The sequence below is a fragment of the Notamacropus eugenii genome, chromosome 5 (assembly GCF_028372415.1).
Source record: "Notamacropus eugenii isolate mMacEug1 chromosome 5, mMacEug1.pri_v2, whole genome shotgun sequence".
Taxonomy (NCBI): domain Eukaryota; kingdom Metazoa; phylum Chordata; class Mammalia; order Diprotodontia; family Macropodidae; genus Notamacropus; species Notamacropus eugenii.
This window is the reverse complement of record NC_092876.1, coordinates 232,509,589-232,534,101: the sequence shown is the minus strand read 5'-3', so window position 1 is coordinate 232,534,101 and position 24,513 is coordinate 232,509,589. Positions and strand designations below refer to the sequence as shown.

General features: G+C 42.2%; 1 protein-coding gene across 1 annotated transcript in view; it reads right to left on the bottom strand.

Moving 5' to 3' along the window:
* Positions 1 to 24,113, bottom strand: part of GAD1 (glutamate decarboxylase 1) — a 55,992-nt gene extending 31,879 nt beyond the window's left edge. Inside the window, exons 1-5 of the mRNA XM_072612293.1 lie at positions 23,960 to 24,113; positions 20,559 to 20,621; positions 11,894 to 12,052; positions 9,412 to 9,654; positions 3,565 to 3,655 (exon numbers count right to left, since the gene is read on the bottom strand). Coding sequence (XP_072468394.1) covers positions 3,565 to 3,655; positions 9,412 to 9,654; positions 11,894 to 12,052; positions 20,559 to 20,621; positions 23,960 to 24,041 — 638 coding nt within the window. The 5' untranslated portion in view covers positions 24,042 to 24,113. The remainder of the gene's footprint in view (positions 1 to 3,564; positions 3,656 to 9,411; positions 9,655 to 11,893; positions 12,053 to 20,558; positions 20,622 to 23,959) is intronic.
* Between the last annotated feature and the right edge of the window lie 400 nt (positions 24,114 to 24,513).

The following is a 24,513-nucleotide window of genomic DNA, read 5'->3' as shown; positions in this document are numbered from 1 at the left end:
CCAGAAATATTTTGAACACTGCATCCAGATCTAGAAGACAACTGTCAGCAAAGAGGTAATTCCTTCCAAAAGAATTTGACTCTCCTGACACATTTCATGATTCTCCCATAGAACTGGCTTAGAACAATTTCTAGATAATAGTTATTATCTCTTCTCTAGACAATGCCTTGTCTTGAGAACTGGCAGAAACTATTTCACTATTTTAAATACCTTCTCTATTGATCTGTTGGAATTGTATCATATTTTAAAAATATCTACTCTGCAGTACAGCTGCAATTTCAATGTGTCATTAAAGGGGTTTGCTTTGACCTTCAGTGACTGAAACACATTTTAGCATTTCATGGTTCAACTTAGATTAGGAAAGAGGAGAAAAGGACTTTGATTATATGAGCAGGCACAAAAAAAGAAAATATGTGTGATTTTCCTGCTAAAGGAAAAGCATTTGAAGAAGGTATTTGGGTCATAAATTTCAAAGAGGTAAGCTAATGCTAACCACTTAGACATTTTAGCCTGATGTGTTAGGGAAAAAAAACCGTCAAAAGGTTGACAAAATTGGCACTAGCCCTTTAAGGACAGTTAGGTAAATTCATCAAAGGCATTAAAACAGGCACTTGTGCCATATGGACAACTGCTCATTGATTTCTGTAGTTCCTGAGCCTGTCTTTGCATATTTCAAAAGATCCGAGATTAGTAAGGACATGGGTACTCCTTCCACCAATATAGATAATAATCCCTCCATACCTTAGCTCAGTATAGTTGCCGTGGTCCCCTAAAAAAATCCTTGCCAAGTGGCCACCCTTCCACTTATGTGGTCCTCTAAACTTAGCTTGGCTAGCCTTTGGGTAGATGATAGGTGCAGTGTACGTGCCAGACTTCCCAACTTAGTAGAACCTGTCAGAGCTTACACTACATTGGCATACACTTTTAGAAGCTAGGATCACCTTCACACTACAAGAAGATATCAAAGTATTTATTTGAGTAGTTGAGTTTTAGTAAACTCATATTTTTGGAGAAAGCTAGGTGGCTCAGTGGATAGAGCACTGGGCTTGGAGTCAAAAAGATCTGAGTTCAAATTTGGCCTTGGACACTTACTGACTGTGTGACCCTGGGCAAGTGAGTTAGCCTCTGTTTGCCTTAATCCACTAGAGAAGGAAATGGCAAACCACTCCAGTATCTTTCCCAGGGCAGGATGGTTCATGGGATTATGAAAATTTGGACATGACTGAACAACAAACATATTTAGCTTTCTAATGAAATAATTAGTTATTTTTAAGAGTAATTGATGCTTTAAGTAGGCAGTATATGCCACAATTTTTAAAAGTTATTAATTACTATGGTACAATTTTTGTCCTTTATATAATTATATGATGAATCATAAAGGAATAGATTCAAAGATGACAAGGTGAACAAAGAGAGAATTTTTGGGGGATGGACATTAAAATAACAATGTACCTTTAACTTGAGTTTCATGTGTCTGAATAGCATGCCTCATCACTCACATGATTAAACCTCATTATGTCAACCATTACCCACAGATGGGGCAAATTAAAGCTTCCTCCATTTTCCATTTTTCAGATCAATATCATCATTTAGGACATATGCCACTGAAGACTTTAGTTGTTAGATACTTTTTTGAATCTAATGCCAGTTTAAAACAGCAAACTGTGCAGGAATACTTGTTTAATTAATAGAAACTTGTCTTCTATAACTGGTATTTTGCCTCACAGTATTTTACACTTTTGAAACACAAATCAATACACAATTTCAAAATGGCCTTAGGGTGTTGTGGATGGTAGTAGTTTGGTCTTGAAGTACAAGAAAACATCTTAAGCTTGAGTAACCTGCATTCCATCTTGATGTCAAACAGGACTTTCTTTTTTAAAGCATATAACCTTTCCACCTAAATTCATTTTTCTGAGTCTCCTTTACCATGAACATAAACTTTGAGAATTTCAAGGAGAGTTAAGTCCATAAGATGACCCAAATGATTCTCACTTGACTATTCATTACTGTTTCCAATATACGTTAGTGAACGTTGTAACCATCAAAAAAGTGAAAAATAATTTTTAAAAAAGAACAACATTCTGGAGGCACAGAACTATTATGGTATTGATAGAAAAGGAAAATGCTCCATTGACTACAAGCCTTATGCAGAAAAGAAGGCTAACTAGTACTTTTTCTGGTTGATAGAACAGAGGTGTCAAACATGTAGGCTTCAGCACTCCCAAACCAGATCAAATATAACTGAGAAATATTTAACAGACTAAGTTATAGAAAACAGAACATACATAATGTTATAATATGTAGCTTTCTAAGTGAATATATAGGGATTCTTAATGTACAGGTTGATAGACCCATTTCTATCAACTGTACAACTGGTACAGAGGATAAATGTATAGAGAAGAAACATAGGTATCATTGCTTGATGGCCATGGAGGTAATAATTGCCCATCAGACAAATTAAAATCAAATCTTTATACAAATTTGCAAGAACAGAGAGCAATTTTAAGGCAGTGTCTACAAATATGAATAGATTTTGGAGAAAAAAGTTAAACAATCAGATATTCCATGGATATTCCAAAAAAGTTAAACAAAAATTCAATTAAACAATCAGATATTCCACAATTGTTTAATTCAATCAAACTACTGATTGATTTTTTTTTCCAAAATGGTTGTAATGTATAGCAAAAACCTAAGGTAGAGAGATCGTCAACCTTAATGATAATGGTCAATGGCTTTGATTATCATTGGGAAAATGAATCAAGATTATTCCAGAGAAAAAGAATGTTTGCTTAATTACCCTCTCCTAGGATATGGGCACTTTCCTATAGTTTAAATTTAAATAATAAGCTCTAGAGTCACCATTTCTTTTAATCATCTTGTCAATGAGGTACATCAATTCAATTAAATTCAGAAAGTTTTTATTGAGTGGTAATGATACTAACAGTAACGGACGTTTATATAGTCATTAAAGCTTGCAAACTTCTTTATAACTATTATCACATTTGGATCTCATAACAACCATTTTAGGTAGATACCACCTACAAATATTATTATCCCCATTTTACAGGAAAATGAGGGTGAGAGAGTTTAAGTGACTTGCCCAGGGTCACAAAGCCAAGGAGGGCCTACTATGTAGCCAGCACTGAAAGGATATTGACCTGCTGGTCAATTTAGAGGATCTTTAGAGGATCTGGGGTCAAGTTCCATTTCTACTATTTATTAGTTATGTGACCTTGGATGAATAACTTAATCTCTAGGTCTCAGCTTCTTTATCTATGTAATGAGAGGGTTGACCTAAATGACTTTTTGAGATCCCAGCTCTGGATCTAAACATATGTGAGGGGTTGCGCAAACCTTAAAAGGCTATATAAATGCTAGCTATTGTTATTTATTATTATTATATCTGTGTCTCTAATCATATGCCTAAGGGATTTTACAGCAGAAAATTCCCCTGGCAATCTTTGCAAATGTATAATAACTGAATAGGGATTGCTCTCTAAAAACACAAATTAATGTATCAATATTGCTTATTAGGAGAGAAGAGAAAGATATAGGACTTACATATTGGTGTTAGCGGTTGATGTCAGCCACTCACCAGCTAAGCCAATAATATCCAGTCCAGTAGAGAGCTGGTTGAAAAATCGAGGATGACCTAGTGAGACAAGAATAACAGATATGTATCACTGTGGGCCTGGATGCTCACACAGTCACAGGAACGTGGGGATTTCCATATTTGGTTAGAAGGCGATGGACTCAGAGGACAGATGGAAGCATGTTTTCTTTTCTTCCTTTGTTTTTCTTTTGTCAGACACAGCTAATGTGGGAATTTGTTTTGCATGACTATACACGTTAGTAATGGACTTTTTTTCTTGCTTTCTGGCCAGGTGGAGGAGGAGGAGAAAGAAGGGAGGGAGGAAATTTGGAACTGAAAATACAATTGAAAAATAATTTTTAAAAAAGAACACAAAGATTGTCAAATGAGGTCAGACCAATGATCTATCATCCCCTGTACTCCATCATGAACAGGAGCACCAAAAAACATACAATGGAAGGCCATAGTTGTCCCCTTTGAAATCAAGCTCCAAGCTTAGCAATATCCTACAAAACAACTTGAAAACTGGAGCGGTTTTAAAATAAAACAGAAACTGCTGCATCATAAAGGCAATCACTCTGTTTCTTGTAACTGGTGATTTTGGTTTGCAAATCTTGATCACATTTAATTTCCCAGTGCGAATCAAGATAAAATACCCTTGAGAACTTTAACTAATCCTTCAATTTCAACAGAGTATGACCTCTTTCAAAGCCCTTTGGATCAAGAGGAGATTCAGAGAGTCAGCTTTGGACTAGTCTAGTTCCTCCTGTGACTGATCCAGAAGGTGAACCCTTTGAAGAGGGAGAACGGTACTGTGATCTGGGGGAAAGTCTTGGCTTTGCTGCTCCATCAGGTTACATGACTTTGGACTAGTTAATCAGGCTCTCTGCGTTTTATGAAGCTAAGTCATCCAATTAAACCAGTCATTTCTGTCAAAAACTAAATCAAGATGCCAAATAACAGATTTTACTCAACTTTTCACTCAAGTTGGCCTATGTTCAGATCATGTGTAGACAGAATCTCAGTATCCTTCATCTGGGAAACAGGGACATAATAATGGGGACAAGTAAGTCATTTCAATGACGTAAATATTGTGAATAATTACTGTTCGTAAAATATTCTAAAGTCCTTTGTTCTCACAATAGCTTGATTAATATGTCTGACACTAATGCCCTTCAGTACAGCCATCACCTAGGTCAACTGGGCATTCATGAAGAGGATGAGAAGAGTGGTGGCAAAGATATTGAAAGCTGATGAAATTATGAAACGGATGTAATCAGTCCCTGAGAATCTGTAATGGCAAGCAAATAGGATGGTTTGCTGTTTTGATTTTAGTATAATCAAGAAGTATAATGCCTCTATTTGAATGTGATTAAGGAGGATCTTTTCCACCCATCGTCAGACCTGGGAAGATTTGTAGGAAAGTCCATGCCTTTTGTGGTTGGGAAAAAGTATGTAAAGACTCTGAGGTGCAGGTTTTATTTTGGGGCTTACTGACTGGGAGTGTTTGGCTAGATGAAGACTCTGGAAAGCCACTAAAGGAGTCCCTCACCTACCCTCTCAGCTTTTAGAACCCAGATGTTGGTGCTTCCCTCTCTAGTAACTATGATCAGACAGTTAGACTTTGCTGATTTTATGATATATGTATTGATCATGGCGAGTCAGAGGAAGCCATGTCTGTTGACTTTTTGATTTCTCTGTATTTTCTTTGAAGTGCAGGGTGCTGACTCCCCTGAACTAGGTGAATGATATATGTGCTTGGTTAAAGGAATGATACACATGCTTGATTAAAGTGATTGTTAACCCCTCAAAAGTTGCCTTTCCTTTTATGAATGTATATCTAAGAACCTGTGATAGCAGGCCCCCACCCCGTATATGTTGGGGTGCTTCCCGCTACAGAATCTGCTTTACTGAATTCCATAGCAGCAGTCATTGACCCGCTCTCCTGTCATTCATTCAATCACCAAAACTTCTGTAAGTTAATTATTTTCTGTTTGTGCTATATACAGCTTATTTTGTTTACATGTTGTCCCCCCTTCAGATTGTAAACTCCTTGAGAGAAGGGATTATCTTTTGGTTCTTTTTGTATCCTTGGTGTTTAGCACAATGCCTGGCATATGGCAGATGTTTATTGATTAGTTGGTAGGGAAATAGAGAACTTCCTTTAAGAAAGACAAAAAGAAGACTATTTCAGCTAGGTACCCTTGGGTCGTATATAGACAGCTGACCTCCGAAGGAAGATCAGGGCTCAGGTGCCTTGTCTGGCAAATACTTGATTGTGTGTCCCTAGGAAAGTCTCTTCACTTCTCAGGCAACCCTGTAACTGTAAGCTTCAGAGAAGGTATAATTCTGCACAAGTAGTAGAAGGTTCTCACTAGCAGGTAGCTCCCTATACTCACAAAATTACAGGTGTGGTTGAAAAAATTCAAATTAGTTTGGCCATGAAAAATGGTATAAATGTAAAATGATATACTTAAATGTCTGGACTGATCCCACTGTAATATAGACATATCCTTCAATGTCTCATTCACTCATTTAGACACACACCTAGTCAACTGAGCTCACCCTGAAAGCATTTCTTAGATCATAACCTCCTGTACCCAATAGTCCCCAGGAGAAAAGTCTAGAAATTCATGTGATGTATAATGATTTTAATAAAGGAATCCATCTAATTAAGCTAGCTGTCACTGCAGGACCAGAGTCTAAAAGTTCATTTAGACAACTCTAAATTGTCTAGGGTAAATGTCCTATGAATTGCAGAGAAATCTCACTCAAGTATCACCACCCATCAGGTGATCCTCTGCCTATCCAAGTAAAAAATCATATTTAGGTAATTAAGAGTAATAGAAATTATGCCGTTTTGCAAAATTACCAGTCACCATTTGTATCAAAGTGGGTGATGAAATCACCAACTGAACTTAAAGTGTATCTTGGTACCCTTTAGAAAATGTTCAGTGGCTAACATGGAAATTTATATGACTATACATATCTGTAAAAGATTTTGCTTTTCTTGCCTTCTCATTGAGGGAGTGGTTGGGGGTGGTGGTGGAGAATTTTGAATTTAAAAAAAGGAATAAAAAAGTCTACTTGAAAATAAATTTAAATTGAATTTTTCAAAAAGAAAAATTTCAGAATCAGTCAACATGGAAAAAAAGCCAAATAAATGTAAAATTCTGAGTGGCCAAAAAGTTATACTTCAATCAATTTTAGAAGAGGGGTAGAGAGTGGAGAAGGAGGGAAGAACACATGAAAATGAAGCCCACTAGTTATCTTCAAGCCTGAATTTAGCCAATGGTTTCATTAAGCCTTTCTTAGAGTTTCTATCCTAAGTAGCTGTGGTGGCCCATGCCTGCAGTCCCTGTTACTGGGAAGAGGGAGGTTGATTGATCATTTGAGTTCAGGAGTTCTTAGTTGTGGTCATACTGAAGCTGATGGGGTGTTCACACTAAGTCTATTACCAGTATGGTGAGCCCCATATTGTGGAAAACCACCTGGCTGTCCATGGAATGAGCAAATTGGCCTAGGTCAGAAAAACAAAACTAGTCAAAGCTTCTGGGCTGATTATCAGTGAAGTTAGGCTCAGTAGAGGCTGCTCCCCTTCCCTCCTGGGCTAGAGAGACCCAGTCTTCACCCCCTCCCTGAAAGATTTAACATTTTCTTGTTTTTAGTGAAGGTAAGATATGGTGGAAATCCTACTGAATAGTGAAATGGCCCAAAGCCAGGCAGCAGAAGGAAGAAGTCAAAGGAAGTCTAGGATGCTAGAGGACACTGAAATAATGACCCAATGGTTCTTCAGGAATGAGGAGTAGCCCAAGAAAGGGCCCTGTGTTCAAGTGAAGAAATGGAGACTGAGAGAAGACAATACTCTGCAGCTTTTGCATGCCTCAGGTAACCTGCAAAGGCCAGAGAGGTCTTCAAGAAAAGTTAGGAATGAGGAAATGCCACTGACAACCTTTGGCAACTCTCCAAATTCTGTCTCCTCCTCCTCCTGGCACCTGGAATGTGGATATTTGGGGAACCCGTATAAGCAAAGCCTCTCCTCTTTGACACCCTAGATGAATTCAGCTAACCAGATAGTGCTGGGAAATTGACATTCAACTCATATGAATTTATGCAGAGTTAAGTGAACAGTAACCGAACAATTTATATAATAACATTGGAAAAATTTAAAAATTCTGATGAATGCAAAGATCAGCTATGATTCTAAGTGATGGATGAGGAAGAAATATGCTGCCCACCTAATAGAGAAGTTATGGACTCAAGATGCTGAACAAAGCATATGCTTTTTTGTATTTGGCCAATGTAGGGGCTTCATTAACTGGACTATTCATTTCATTGTGAAGGTTTTGTTTTGTTTACCTTTTTCAGTGAGGGAAAGGGAGATGAGAGAGAGAGAAAGTGAGAGAGTGAATTTTTGTTTATTGAAAATAATAAAATTTATTAAAAAAAAGAAATTTACTCTTTCATTAAAGGATGTGTAATTCAAGGCTGGATTTCCAGATATCTACCTAGCCAGGTATGCATTTTGTTTCCCCTGCTCTGGATGGATGCACAATTCTCCACATGCCCTGTGAACTACAAGACCATTGACTTTTGATATGAGCTGGCTGGGTTATGCTCATACCACAGTAATGAACCAATATCTCTCACTTTGGCATTGTCTTTGGAATCACCCTCTGGGTCCCTTCTAGGAGACCTTTAGTTTGAAGGAGAGATTTTTGGCTGAGAGTTCATAGGTTTTTTTGCAGAGACAATAAGGAGGCTTGAAGAGTTTAATTTCATAAACTGTGTAACAGAAAAAAAAAACCCAGGAGTCTGAGTCCTACACAGTGACAGGAAGAGGGAGAGGAGGAGTTAATAGGAATAGGGATGAAACCACAGAGAAAAGAGAAACAAGAAGAATCAATCTCCTATGTTTAATGCATTGCATAGCACCAAGTATAAGTAGATGTTTAACTTGCTACCTGATTTTTGACAAAGATGAAGGACTTAAGATGCAGAATGAGATATGCATTTTTAGATACACAATGTGGGAAAATTGTTTGCTTTGCTATATATACATACATTAATATGTATGCATGTATGCAAATTGAAAGGGCTTTTCTTTTCTTTTCCTTTATCTTGACTGGAGGATGAATGGGAAGAAGAGGGAGGACAAGTGTAGGGTAAGAAAAGAAAAAAGAAGAGAATAAAAAAGGAAAGAAAAGAACAGTTATTGAAATATGCTTTTCTGTAATGGAAAGAAAAGATCAGAAGAAGGGCCAGAAAGAAGGCCATTTAAGTAGGATAGTTTTGAAAGTAACAAGCGGATTTTATCATATACTTAGAAAAGTAAGCTGTACATGATAGAAACCTGCAGTTTCATGTGCCATCTTGTTTCCTTTCTACTATGTATATGAAAAAAACCATTCTGTTTAAATAAATTCAGAATAAAAATGAAAATTAATTAAAATAGAAATACTTAAGGGGTGTGTGTGTGTGTGTGTGTGTGTGTGTGTGTGTGTGTGTGTGTGTGTGTGTGTGTTTAAACAGTGATGAGCTGGCCAGAATCAGTTGATTTCCCCCAAGCAGACTAGGAAAAAATTCATGATACCAGACTGCCCGGCAGAACCTCCATAGAACTTTACTCCCTCCCAATGAGTCTGAAAACTCATGTCATTCCCACAGGCTACCTGGCATGGGGCTGATTGCCCACTGAGGTAGTTTGATCCTGCCAGTCCTTCTTTAGTTCTATGTGTACATGTCTGGGTGAGAAAGAGACTAAGGTGCAGAGGATAGAGTTGAATCTTCAAGTAGCTCCCTGCTTGGGACTCTACCTGTTCGAACTCCATACTTCAGAGTATCTCTGCAGTCCACAAGGATCTGCTCCAAGGACTCAGGGTGGTCAGATAGCTCTAGGTTGAAGCCCTCCATTCCTTCTAGCAACTGGTGTGGGTGGTGGAAGTCCAGCACCTTGGTTGATCTGTCAAATGTCTTCCGAACATAGTTGAGGAGGATATCCACCACCTCCAAAAGGAACTGTACAGTTTGCTCTTCCCCATTCTTGGCTGGAAGTAGGTCTGAGAGGTGAAAGACAGCAGAGTTAACATGTGGACACCTTATGCCTGGGAACCAACAATATCTTTCCCATTCCTTCCTGTCTGCACCACCACTCCCAACTTCCAGACTCACTTTGGTCCTAGGACATGTACCAACAACCCTCTGCTAGGTAGCACAGTGGGTAGAGTGCTACACAGAGTTAAGGACTGAATTAAACTCCTGCTTCAAATGCTTATAACTATGTTTCACTGGGCAACTCACTCACCATCCTTGGGGCTCAGTCTCATCACTGTTGGACTTAATGACCTCCAAGGTCCCTTCTGCTTCTAGATTTATGATCTTATTGTTCCCTCTACACACACACACACACACACACACACACACACACACACACACACACACACACACACACACACACACACCCTAAGCATCCGTGGGTGGGGTATACAATAATTATCTTAAAATCTTTGAAAGGCTGTAATGTAGAAGAGGGAATAGATTTATTCTATATATCTCTGTGAGCAGCTAGGTGGCTCAGTGGATAGAGCATTGAGCCTGGTGTCAGGAAGATTCATATTCCTGAGTTCAAATTAGGCCTCTTACTCTTCCTAGCTGTGTGACTCTGGGCAAATCACTTAACCTTGTTTGTCTCAGATGCAAAATAAGCTGGAGAAGGAAATGGCAAACTGTTCTAGTATCTTTGCCAAGAAAATTCCAAATGGGGTCATGGAGAATCAGACATGACTATCTCAAAAAAACTCCAGAAGGCAGAAGTAGGACCAAAGGGTGGAAATTATAAGGAATCTCAACTCAATTTATGCATGGAGACAGAGATATGCTGCATCCCCAAAACCTGTTTGGGGACTCTGCGAAAGAAATGCCATATAAAATACATGGAGATTTGAGACCATGACACTCACTTGTACTGCAAGACTAAAGCTAGAGAGACTTAGGAACTTTGATCCGCACAACAACCAATCACGATTTTAGAGGACTCCTGACAAAACACCTCCTAATAGAGAAGAGATGAACTCAGTACAGACTGAGATATATTTTTTTGTGGGGGAAGGGGGTTGAAGACATGACCAATGAAAACATTTGTTTTGCTTGACTACGCATATTTCTTACAGAGATGTTTTCTTTTTTTCTTAGGGGGAGGAAGAAGAAGGAGGAAGTGGAAAGGAAATGGGAAAGACAGAAATAAGATTTTTGTTGATAAAAAATTAATTTTTTTCGGAAGAGAAGAACAGGAAGCTAAAGGAAGAAAATAAAGTCCTAGAATTGAAAGATACAAGGAATTTCTCAAGCCTTTTGGTCTACTTCCTTATTTTACAGAGTCTGAAACCCAGAAAGGGCAAATGAATTGCATAAGATCACACAGGTAGTAATTTTTTTTTGTCTTTTAATTTATTTTTTGTCTTTTAATTTATTTTTTCTTTTGTCATTTACTTTATTTCTTAATAATAAAATAATTTTTTTCTCCTCACCCCTCCCCTCACCCAGACCTAGTAAAAAAGAAAAATAAACATGAATAGTCAAGTGAAACAAATTCCTTAAATGGTCATGGCCAAAATATTTGTCTTGATTTCATCACTTCACCATCTGGAGGTTGATGGCATGATTATCCATAAGTCCTCTGGGATAGAGGTATGATTTGAACTAGGTTCTCTGCCTCTCATCATTGATGTGGGCCTCCTGGCCCACATTCCTGCCTTTGTCTGTCAGCAGCAAAACCAGCCCAAACCAGGTAGGTCTTTGTGCTCTTGTTTCTGGCTAGCGCAAGACCTCACAAGCTTTCTGCCTCCCTACATTAGAAAGAATTTTCCAACAATTATTGTAGTTTAAAAAGGGGGTGGATGGCCTCATCATTAGGGTATTCGAGCAGAGATTCTTGGCAGATCTGCTATGGAATAGATGCCTCAATTGATTAAGAGGCTGGATTACATGAATCCAGTTCTGGGATTTTGGCTTCTAAAGGTATCCCTGGAAGATGAGGTTTCTACAATAAATTGGGGGTGGGGTTGACATTCTCAACCAGCTTCCAAAATAAGTAAGATCTGGGGAGTCAGGAAGGGAGGAGTGTTCCCCTTGTCCCTGAGATATAAGGTAAACAGCTTTAATGAATGAGGGTTTGAGGAGATGAATTAAATATCTTGGTGTCCCCTTCTCTCCCCTCCCCCAGCCACTAATACTATCAAACAAACAAGCAAAAAAGACTCTTCAGAGGGAAGGGAAAGATGGAGGAGTCAAGTGCATTACCTCTGGCAAACAGGTTGGAGAAGTCAGTTTCAGTTCGGCGGAACCGTGCGTCCCTCTCACTGTTCTCACATGATATCAGATTCTTTGAGGACTGCCTCTCCTTGAAGGCACTCACGATCCGACTCTTCTCCTCCAGGCTGTTGGTCCTTTGCAAGAAGCCTATGTTAATGGAAGAAAAAGTGGTCAAGGACTCTCCATCAGGCTTACAGTTAGCTGCAGGGTCCAAACTCAAGCTGTCTAAATAGATTTCTCTTTCTCCTACAGTCATTTTAGCTGAGTATCTACACTCATACACATACACACACACACATGACTTCTCTGCCTCCGGCAGGGAGGAAACAACACAAAGTGACATTGGTGGCACAGATCCGGTAGTGCTCAGAGAGAAGGAAAAAAAAACCCAAAACCCCAACAATAAATGAAGCCTATTCCCATCTCTGAAAGTGACAGTAAGCTCTGAATTAAGTCAATTGGACATATTCCACTCTAGTAACTAGCCCTAGGAATAGGGTTTTAGGGAATGGATGAGATTATTGTCACTGCAAGCAGACATGGGGTTTATGGACTCTGTAGGCAAAGGGAGGGAGGGGATCAGGATGGACAATGAAGGGAATTCTGGAAATTGCTTCTCCCCACCCCCACCCCTGAAGTTTACTGACAAGAGATTTGACCAAAATTTTTCTGACTCAGACCTGAAATGTTTTTCCTATGCCTCTCTGCTTTCTCTCTCTTTGGTTCACACTACTGAAGAGGAGGTGATTTTAGGAAACAGAGCCAGGTGAAATCTCAAATAACTAAGGAAACAAAGGTTCAAGCTTCCGAGCATATTGATTTGTTAAACAATGCATGTTAATTGCATAAAAAAATCAGGACCAGGCCTCCTCAGCTTGGCACTGGACCCCCAATACAAGGGGAAACCAATTTTTGTTCATTACAAGAAAACAATTAACAAGATACAAGATTAGGTCATCTGATTTCTAATTGGAAGAAAAATTAGGGGGTTTTCCAAGTTGGGAGGGGGAGAACAAACAGGTGCAATTCCCTGAAATTGGCAAAAGAGGTGTTCTACTCCCAACCAAATGTCTGTATTCAATCAAAGGAACAAGGAAACAGTAACTGATTGACCAGTTCAGGGCCATTTTTCAGAAAAGGCAAATGCATGCTTGAGAAGTATAATTATGAGAAAACTCCTTGCATCAATCTCTGGACCTTACTGGGTTTCAGGTCAGCATAACCTAGACCAAGGATGGGGAACCTGTGACCTCAAGGCCACATTTACAATTGAATCCAAAGTTCACAAACTGAATCCCCTTAATAAAAGGATTTGCTCTGTGAAGCTTGGATTTAGTCAAAGGGCTGCACTTGAGGACCTAAAGTGCCACATATGGTCTCAAGGCCACTGGTTCCTCACCTCTGACCTAAGCTCTTAGTCAAGGGTCTCTAAGCAACAAGGAAGAGGTGGTCCAGCTACTCAATCATGCAAGGGTAGGTTCAAATAATGCAATAAAGTTTTCTTACAAGTCTCACAATTGAATAGTTTTCTCACAAGACAGAAATTGGACTAGATACATAATTGAATAGAAAGGGAACTGAGTTAGATCCCAAATTGAGTCACAAGATGGAGTTAGGGTGGTTCATTCAATTTCCACAATCTCTTCAGAGGTCCCTGGGTCCTGAATAATGTTCTACAAATGAAGACATACATCTTCTGCAGTTGGAGTGTTAATGCTCAGAGGGAATAACAATTTTCCTGTAGGGATGGCTTTAATACAGTTGATTTCAGGAATAAGAGCCCCTTTAAGAAGCCAGCAGAGCTACACTAGAAGGGTCTAAGTACCAGTTAAGTCAGAGGGCATTCCCTTCTACAGATAACCTCTAGCCCAGCCATCCACTGGAGGTCTCCTTACCTTCAAAATTCCCTTTAGCCCCTTAGGATTTCCTTCTCAAGTCCTGACTATGATGCATATAAAAATAAAGAGTTCTAATTTTCCTAGTAATTTAGAACACTAAATTTTGAATAAGAGGTTCTGGGATTAAATATGAGCTCTGCCACTTACTAGTAACATGACTGTGAGCAAGCTATAGGACCTAGTGCTCTAGAAAGAGCTTTCAAGATCATCTAGTTCAAGTACCTAATTTTATACAGCAGAAAAATGAAGCCCTGAAAACTTAAGTGATTACCCAATATCGTACACATAGCAAGTAGCAAAGCTAGGGTTTGGACCCAATTCCTCTGACTCCAAATCAGGCATTTTTCTCACTGCACCACACTGCCACCTTTCACTTTAACCTCTCTGGGTCTCAGCATCCTCACATGGAAAATGGGAATAACAATAGGGAAAGGAAGTAGGTACCTGGATTTTTCATCAGGGAGGAAACTTGATCTATCAAAGCAGATCAGCACCTTCTCTTCAACTTAAAGTTTTAACAAGTTCCCTGGAGCAATAAGGGTTTAAATGATTTGCCAAAGGTCATAACTGGGACTCAAATCTAGGTCTTCCTTGCAGTGAAACTCTCTACCCACTACCCTATGTGTCCCCTCCACTATAAAGCCTTCTGCTATTTGCCTTGTAGGATTGTTTTGAGGATTAAATAAGGAAATATATGTAAAGTGTTTTGTAACTAGAGTGTCCTGGAACTAAAAAGTGCTGAATCAATGTAAATTATTCTTCTTATCAACATTTTAAGTTCCTCTGGGAAACACAATTGTCAGAAAGGAGACTTAAAGGGTCCAGGAGGATTGTGTCCATCTGTGGGTTCAAGGTTTACTTTCCCAGGACTCAAGAGCAATTGTAATGACGACTGGTAGAGGACAGGGGATAGCAACTGGGGAGGTACCTATATTAGGAGCTTTAATTGTCACATATACAGCCCCTGGTATGTATGTAAAATTCCTTTCCCTTCGCTTCCCTTCCCTTCCCTTCACTTCGCTTCCCTTCCCTTCCCTTCCCTTCCCTTCCCTTCCCTTCCCTTCCCTTCCCTTCCCTTCCCTTCCCTTCCCTTCCCTTCCCTTCCCTTCCCTTTCCTTCCCTCCCCTTGCCTTCCCTCCCCTTGCCTTCTCTTCCTTTCCCCTTCCCCAAACCTGAAACCTATTGCCCTCGGAAGCTCAGACACCACTTGGTCCCTGCTTAAGGGCTCTTCTGGACCCTCCTGTCTTAAGAGTGATTATCAATAGTAACTGTTGCTATTTCCCTCTCAGCTTAATGCTTTCTTTTTCTTTGCCTCATTAAACTGGTCATGCCCTGGCTACTTCTTAAACAAGCCTATTTAATGAATGGGCCTTACCCCACCCTAAGTGAGTACCTGCATAGACCTTGGCCGAAAGGGGCCAAGGTCTCTCAGTACATCCTGGGTCATCTACAGTCATCCTTATGAATATCTAGTCACTGGATACAGATGGTTCTGGAGGAGAAGTGAGGCTGGTGACCTGCACAGCCCTCCCTCCCTCAAAACAAAGTCAAGTGCAAATCATGTCATCATTTCTTTGATGGCATGGTCTTCTTCGGCAATGAAGGATGAACACAACACAGCCCCCAGCCACTGTTTTGGATCCCTCTTGTCCTACACCCATTGAGCTGAAATTTTACTCCCTGTGTCTTTGACTCATTAGGCCTAGGTCTGCACTCTGAAGCTACACAGAATAAATCTTTAGAAGATGCCATCATATAGAAGACTTGTTAGGTGGGATATAGTAGTGTTTGGATAGTCATTGGTTCATTACTCTACTAGGCATTAAACTTCCCCCAGTCTTCTCTTCTCCTCTGACTGATTCATTTACCCTGGAAACTTGCGGCAGTTAACTGAACTCAGTTTTACCAGTATCTGAAAGGACCTGACATTTTCCCTAGAGGTGAGAGGGTAGTAGTTGGGTCATAGGGTTACCTAGATAGGTCATGAAGCTGCTTAGATGCCCTTTTCTCTCTGAGAAGCTGACAGGTGGAAGGCAAGGTCCTGAACCATAGCCACCCCCCCCCCCCAACTTCAGGGGCAAATGTGGAGGACCTGGGGACTAAAGTGAAGCTCCGTTTGGTTTTCAGCAATTGTGTTACTTCCCTTTACTGCCCTTGCCCCTCTCCAGTAATTCAAGGAACCTAATTATTATATTTGGATTCCAGAAATACCACTGTCACCAGCCTGAACCTGTCTCGTTCTGATAGCTTTGCTCTCAGGGATTCCAGAGGCAGAGGAGGGGGAGGAAAAGGAGAGGTGTACAAGAAACCTAAGAGTTTCATTCCCTTGAGGGTTTATGGCACTTAGCCCACTTTTTCATAGTTCTAGGTATCCTTATATAAAAGAATGAGTTTTTTTTTCCTATTTACATTCTGTGACTGCTATCCAGGTATTTTGTCATTTTGAGTCAAAGATTTACACTTAGAATTCGACCTAAAGATCCGACTCTTCCTGTTTCACACGAGGGAATTGAAGTCCAGAAAGGTTAAGTGACATCCAACATTACAAGGCTAGGAGGTGACCTAACAGGGATTTTAGGCCAAGTCTCCTGACCCTTAGTCCAATGCTCATTCTATTGTATTGTACTGCATATATTTTAAGAGTGTACAGTTTGGAGTGTATGCTGTGTACATGATGGGCTCCTTTTTTTGTATTTGTATCCCTGCCTAGAGGCTTGTGATCTTAGAGGAACAGATGTCTAAACTTCCTGGGACCAAACCCAGAACTGGTGGGTTTGGCAGTGGAGGAAGATCACTCAGGAGAGTCCTAGAGATGAATTCCCCTGGAAGCTCTGAGAGAATTAAGAGGAGAGATAGAGGAAGGAAGAGGAGTTTGGGGCCAGGTGAAGACACCTCTTCTTGAGAGTAGTTAGCAAAATGTAGGAAAACCAGCCTCCCAAACCTTCCACCTGAAGCCTATTTCCAGCACTACATCAGAATAATCCCCAATTCAGTCCATGTCCAGCTTAGGCTGGGGGAGAGGGCAGCTGGGGATGGAGTTCTGTCTATAAAGACCTGAGGAGGTGAGATTCCTGTCAGGAAGAAAAAGTTTGGGAATGAGGGAGGGGACTGGGCCAGTGAAAAGCCTCTAATCTCTCCTCAGCTTCAGGAAAGAGAATCTGGGTTTAAACTTGAACTCTGCTACTTACTACTTTGTGACCCTGGGCAAATCACATAAATTCCCTGGGCCTCAGTTTCTTTATCTGTAAACTAAAGGGTTTGAATGAACTCTAAATCTAAATCCAGTAAAAGAAGGCAGGCATAAGCAAACATTCACAAATATTTGTCAGATGAATGAGTGAATGTTGGAAGCACCTGTAGCCTCCGTGGATTTAAATCTTCAATTATCTGCGGATCTGAAATTTCATCAGCATAACCTAATTGTGTGGGAACTCTCTCTACTAATGCAGATGGCAAATCCTTCTAGTCACTTAGATTCCAAGTGGGTAAGTTCTAAAAAGTCCTAAGGCGGCGCACAGAAGTTCATTGACTCGATCAGAGCCACGCTACTATTAAATTGTTAGGAGTGGCATTTCACCTTCTTGCCTCCAAGCTATCCTGGAAACCAAGGCTACTTCTGTGGGAACTCCATATCCTTCCTAAGATTTTTAGAGGGAAATGTTTTATCTGAATTCCCCACTTTCCCCTCCCCCAATATGATAAACGAAATACAAAATCTGAAAATTACTTAAAACATGAACACGTCTTTCTTTTGCTATCAGACTAGCTTAATATCAATTGTCTCCCTTCTTCCTCCCCCTCTTTCTATTCCAAACAACGATCTTAAATTCAGCAGCTATTTTCAAAAGATAATTTTCCTTTTACACATATGCTGTCACCCTCCCATATTCGAGGCACACCGTCACACAAGCGCGCGCACCCACCCCCCCACCCCCAGTACCGGGCTCCCTTGTGACTCTTTGCTTTTTGTGCGATCTCTAAATTACAGAGATTTAGGAGGGGTCAGTGCTTCTGTAAAGTGAGGGAAAGGGACTCAAATGAATCCCCAGGACAAGGATCCCTAAGCGCGGCACGCTTCCTCGACACTCCTCCTTTAGACCTGGACCGCCCGCGGAGAAGGGGATGGGGGACTTAATTGCAACAATGGCCTCCTATGTTCTCCAAGTGCACTTGTCCAGCATGCCCAGAGCACCGCCCCCTTCTCAGCAGCTAACCAGGGACTGGAGAGTGACCAGTGTTTCTCTTAGACATCCTATCCAAGCAGGTTCAGTTCCCTTCAGGTTTCTATTACTACGAATGATCTTGTACCCCAGGGTTGTTTTTTTTTTTTCCTTTCTTTTAAAGAAATTGCTTAAAGCTATCACCCTTCCCAGCATGATGGGCTGGCTCGGGCGAATCTGTCTGGTCACAGGGTCAGCTGGGCAGAAGAAAATAGTGTGCAGTCAGTGACCCGGCTAAAGGGGATGGCTGGAGTCTAATCCAATTTGTTTTCCTCCCGCTCTCTCCTGTCCATATAATGAATCTGACCCTCTGAAGAGGTGGGAAAATAAGTCTTCGGACAGTGATTTGATCTGATAATGATAATTCACATGCATTTGGCGCTTTAAGGCTCACCAAGTGCTTTGCTTGTGAAAGTGGGCTTCTCTTCCCCTCCACCCCCTTCTCCAGCTATTCCCTGACTCCACTGGGTCTCCTCACCCACCCCCATTTGCCTTACTAAGAGAGCGGGGGCCAGCGTGCGGGGCTGGCGGGCGGCGGTGCGTTACTCGATCAGTTCTGCTTGCCGGGCTGCATTAAAATGACAGCAGAGAAGCCGGGTGCTTCAGTCGCCGAAGGGACCCTAGGCGTAACAGCCCATTAAACCCAGATTGGGGGGAGGGGGCTATTTATAGAACAAAGCAACTAGCTCTTCGCTTTTTCTCTCCTCGGAGCCTCTGCCACCTCTCCCTATTCGCCATCCTGCAATACCCAGACCGAGTAGGGGGAAAAGGTCTATAAGATGATGTAAATTAAAAATTGTAGGGTCCGGGACAACCTCCCCTCTAACCTTGAATCTTTATGAATCTAGGCAGAAGGGAACAGAGGAGGAGGGGGTGGAGCAGGGAGTAGAGGCTCAACCCAAGGCAGTGGATTGGGATTTAAAATTGATTTGACGTGTGTGTGTGTGTGTGTTCGTGTGTGTGTGTGTGTGTGTGTGTGTGTGTGGGTGGTCTTATCTATTCCCTTTCCAAGCATCTCTCTCTGTGTCAATCGCCTTCACCCAAGGGAGAAGCACCTTCTTGCCCCTCTAAGATATGAAAAAAGGGTTCCGATGATTATCGGGAAAGTCTGCTTACTACTGTACATTTTGGACATCCGCAGTAGGATGGGAGAAAGGGAGAAGGTTTGGAACTACAGAACGAACATCTGAATGTTCCAGGTGCCTGTCACTAGTTGGGTTCTAAACATTTAAGAGCCCTACAAACAAAAAAGAAAGGCCAAGGCAGCTTGTTATCTCCAAATGGATCTCAGGCTGTAACGTGGTCATCCGACTGTTCGGCTATTTGTTTCCTAGCTGCCTATTTGGTGCGTGCGGGGGAACAGGGCAGGAAATGCTGCTATCTCACCCACCCAGCCTTCTGACGAATTGCTCTTTAATAAGTCTCTCGTTAATCTTTTTCCTCCCTTATCCCTGGGGAGATCCGTATTTTCTGGTCCGATAAGGTTTGGGAATTTTAGACGGCGAAACAGAAAAAAAAACGTCACTGTTCTCGCTACTCGACTGAAGCTGCAAATCTTCTTCCCTTCGAACAAAATCTCTTATTGGTCTTTTAGATTTCATTTATTTCTAGAAGTCACTACAAGATTGTTCAAATAGCCTCTCCGTGCCTGTTCACCTCTACTCATCCCCATCACCTCTTGGAAGCTTCCTCTCCTCTGTTTATTAATTCCACAGCCCCTTCCATCTCAGAGGCAGGCAGAAAGAGTTTGGTTTTGTCTTCCACCCCGCAAAGCTTTACCAAATAGGCTCTGTATGCACCTCGCTCTCTTCGCAACCTCAACTCTCCCCACTCCCCCAACAGAGGTTTCCTCGCTCTCCCCCCTTTCTCTCTTTCATCGTCTAGGACACACATCCCGACCTCTCCCTCTTTCACAGATAGCTCCTCTCTCTGGCCACACAGGAGTGAAAACCCATCTTGGCCCATGATAGAAGACGAAAGAAGAGCAGAACATGAAATTTTAAGCAAAAGGGCTCACACTGAACGTTTTGATTGCGCTGAGAAAAAACGGCCTGCCTAGTCCAATACTGCTCAAGGGAAACAGCTCTTGATCAATTGGTTGATTCCAGAAGCTAGAGCCCTGGGAGTCTTTCTCCCTGAGCAAGTAGGCTAAACTGGTACCTTGGGGCGAATTTCGCAGGTGGGGCTCAGTCTACAGGCAGAATGAGAGCGAAGCCCTCGGGTACGACCTTGCTGTACTGGCGCCCTTGGGCCAGCAGAAGGCGCAGAGGGTTCACCGAAAAGAGCCGCCTTGGAGAGTACCAGTTCTAAACCTGAAGTCCTGTGTTGCTTCTGGTCCTAAACAATGCGGTGGATGATGCCTTGATGGTTTTCGGAGAGAGAAAAAGATTCATAAAAGCCGAGTTCTCCTTACCCACCTAAAGTCCTGTTAAAAATAAGCCGATATCCATAGAATAAACTTGGGGGTCAAAGTTTACGGTTTTCTCTCCCTGACCATATCTCATCTTTAGCTCCAGTGTATATCTTTTCTCTTACCGCATATCTTGAGTCCCAGTTTTCTGGTACATCCATGGGCCACCCCGCACCAGGTGTCATAAGCTAGAAAGAAAGATAAAAATCATTCACTAGGGCATGGAAACAAACTTAGGAAGCAATTCTGGCAGGTAAACAGTTTGGGGGGAGGTGTGGGATGGTTGGAGAGAAGACAGAAACTGTTTCTTTCTTTGGATTTGGAAGGAGACATAACATTAAAAACATCCGTTCATTCCTCACTCCCCTTCCCAGAGTTACAACAGAAAGAAACAAAAGACGTCGATAGCATCCAAACCTATCCCCTAACATTTCTTCTACTCAAGCTTGGACTTCCTTCATTATCTCCATGAAATACCCTATGGAAATAAAATGAAGGTTAAAAACAAACTCAGAAATAAATCTACATTCCAAACTAACTGTGGGCAACTGATCCTGGGGTGGGAACAATGGTGGTGGTGGGGAGCAAGTTGAGAAAATCATAGTAGCCTAGAAGTCTTTTGTTTCAGTCCAGCAGATGTGAAAAGGCCCTCACATCAGTCCAGCAAAGAACAGAAAAGACATCTGGGACCTAAACATCTCATAATTTCCTGGCAGGTTTCCATCAGTGGCAGCTTAAAATAAACTGGCATGAAATGGGGTCGCAGAAGAGTTCAGGAATTAATTGGGTGAAAAATAGTATTTGACTAGATGATAGGGCTTGCATGACTGCCCTTCAGCTGGACTAAGGAGTCAGAAACACATCAGTGTGCCTTAGTTCCCTTTCCCCATTTTCCCACTTTCCAACCTTCTCCTTCCTTAGCCCACCTGCCTCCAATTCCCATCCCCATTTTCCTGAGCCAGGTTTCATTATTAGTTTGCTCCAGAATATAGTCTGGAAAAGGAGGGGGGGAGGAAGAGGTTGTATGGTGAAGAAAAGGCATTCCAAGGGGGTTTAGAATTGGGACACTTTAATCTCACTCATGTCAGCATGTTGTGGAATGTTTTATGTTTTCTTTATCTTGGCTTGTGTCTGTTCCAATCTCAGTCTTACTTTCATGCAGAGGGGAAATCAGGGGAACTAGTTCTTGTAGGCATTTTGTTTCATGCTCTATGGAGCTCCACTTTGTGTCTCCAAATTTCTTTCATTTTCATGTATCCCTAGTTCCTCTACCATTGTGCATGTATGTTGTTGGAGATAATGGGGACAGTAATCATTGCCAGATGGCCCAAAAGGGCAAAGGAAAAGGATGAGAAAGAAGGAAACAGGGCATTCACTATTGATACATACTTAGAGAGACAATATTATAGTGAAGAGCAAGCAGAGGTGAGAGGGATGCTTTAAGTGTTTCTGTTTGGCAAGTCTCTTTGCCCTAGGGTCAAATGGAGTAAGATACTTAAGGGAAAGAGGACAAGAATGAAAGGAGATGGAAAGAACTCCTTTTGGAGACCTAAAAGTCATGATCTGGTGAATCAAGGAATAACTGTGGTCACTGTAGACTTTAGGTTGTAGTGGGAGAAAATGGGCTTGATGGGGGTGGGGTGGGCTGAGGGACAGAAAAGGAATGCATTTTTCACCATGTCCCTGCCAGGGACAAACAAACAAACAAAAGGCCCTTTCATGGAAAGCTGGGTAATTAGATACTAGAGAGATGGCAGTCTGTAATTGTGAAATACTGGCTCCGGTTTGTGAAAGTGACTGGCTATGCTCTTGTTATCACTTTGTGTGTCCCCTGGAAGAGGGAATTGCAATCTGAACTGTGTCTGGATGAAACTGAGGGTGAGTAGGACATGGGTTGAATTGGGGATCAGCCCCAGCCCCTAAGCAGAACGAACAAGGGGAAAAAACCCCAATCCCCTCTGCTTGTTTCTGCCAATTCACTGGGGTTCTTTAGGGTCTTGGCCCTCTGTTTTTATGTCTTTTTGCCTTGGCCTTGAATACTCAGAAAATCTTTGCGGAAATAGGGGCTAGTGAGACCAAACAACCAACATTGCAAGGGCTTAAGCCCAAGCTCAACAAGCACCAAAAAAATGTGGGAGGAATCCAGGGCAGGTATAGGAGGAGGAAGAAAGGAGCTGGTCGAGGAAATAAAGGATCACAGAAGGAGGGAAAAAAAGGAGGGAGGGGGAAGGCATGAAGGGAGGAGGAGATTGTCATGAATAAGTAGACTATAAGCGGGAAAACTGGACCTAACGGCAAAGAAGATAGTGAAGAGTGAAAATAAATAAATCTGGAAGCAGAAAGACAAAGGCCCAGCTCTCTGCATTTCTCCCTTTCCCCGCCCCCCTCCCCTCATCTATCGGCGGGAGAGGTAGCGCTGGAGTGCAGATGAGCCTGCCCGCCCGACAGGGAGGGCTGTGCTCCACTCCCTATACCATCCTCTTTGTTATGAGGGCAATTATACATCAAGTTGGGATGGGGGTGGGGGGAGTTGGAAGAGGGAGTAGGATGAAAAGGGGCAACTGGGCTGCGGCCATTTAAATAGCTATCTTTATCCTACGGGCTCCAGGAAAATTAATACTATTTTAAACCGCTATGGGGTTGAAGGGGGACGGGGGCGGGGCAAAGGAGCTAAGGTGAACCTTGAACAGGGATAAGGGCGAGGTGTGTTTGGAAGCTATCTGCCTTTTCTTGGATTGCTGCCCTTTCATTCGGGTTTTTGTTTTCCATCGTCCTCCTTTTTCCAGAATAGTCACCTTCTAGACGGGTTTCTGTCAGTCTCAAGGAGAAGTGCAGGGCAGGATTCTCTGGGTCTGCCTCAGAACGGCCATTCTCTACCCGCCCCCTCCCTTGCAAGCTCCTCATTAAATTCGTTCATAATGATTACACCCTCCGTTCCTACTGAAAAAATAACCCTAATTGATTTTCTAAATTGTCAAGGCAGAACCACAACTGATTTTTTTTTCCCACCTTCCCCATCCTTTGCTTTCGCCTCACACTTCAATAGCTCGACGCAAATTCGGGGCAATTAGGGACACCGGGTTTTCGAAAAGCTGCAATTAAAGCCCAAATTTCCGCTGATTATAGGCTTCCTAGCGAAGAGCTAGAGGGTTGGGGAGGGAGACTGGGGGACAGAGAGGGAGGCCAGCTCCTGGCTCAACGAATTCTAGAGACAGGAATGTTCTTGGTTTCCCTTAGGGACTCCCAGTTCTTCTCACCTTTTTTTTCTAGACTCAGACACGATCCCTTTCACGTCAAAATAAATCACGCAAAATGAAACAAACCACTTGTCCTGATCTTCTAGACTCCAGAACCACAAATCTACATGGATATCCTCACAGCCCTATCTGGGACCTTGAGTTATTGGGTCAACAGCTTGATTTTTCTAATCTTCAGTTTCTCTCTCTCTCTCCTCCCCCCCCCCCCCCCCCCCCTCCATCTCCATCCCAGGCCAAGATTTTCAGGAACAAGCTCTGACAGGACTTACTTGTAGGGCGCAGGTTCGTAGGGTTGGAGTCCGGGCCTGGGTTAGAAGACGAGGAGGAGGAGGAAGGCGCTGAAGATGCCATTTGCTCAGTTGCTAGAGTCCGAGGTCTATGTGCTCTCTGGTCTTTCACGTGGGAGGCCGACGGTTAGTTAAGGAGCCCACTGCAAGAATGAGAAGGCATTACACATTTGGGATATCCAGGTAGGGAGGAGGTGAAAGGGGGATTTGAGGACGCTTACAAGGCAGTGGGGAGTCAAGAGGCTCCCCCTCGCTCTGGGGCAGAGGAGACAAGAAAAAAAGGAGCCCTGTTTATATTCATGAAGTGCTCCAGTGGCATGATCCAGAGCCGCTGTCAATGCAGCGTGCAGAGAAGCAACAAAAATATGGCCCAAGTTTCAGGTCCTTCCATCTCAGAGCCTCGATTCTATGAGTCCAGGAAAGAGGGAGGACATTCTGCGTCGCGACAAGGAAGGAATGAAGAGGGTGCGGGGTGGGGGGGTGGGGGTGGGGGCGGGAAGCGCAACTCGTAGTCTCAGGGTCCCTAAGAGGTCAGA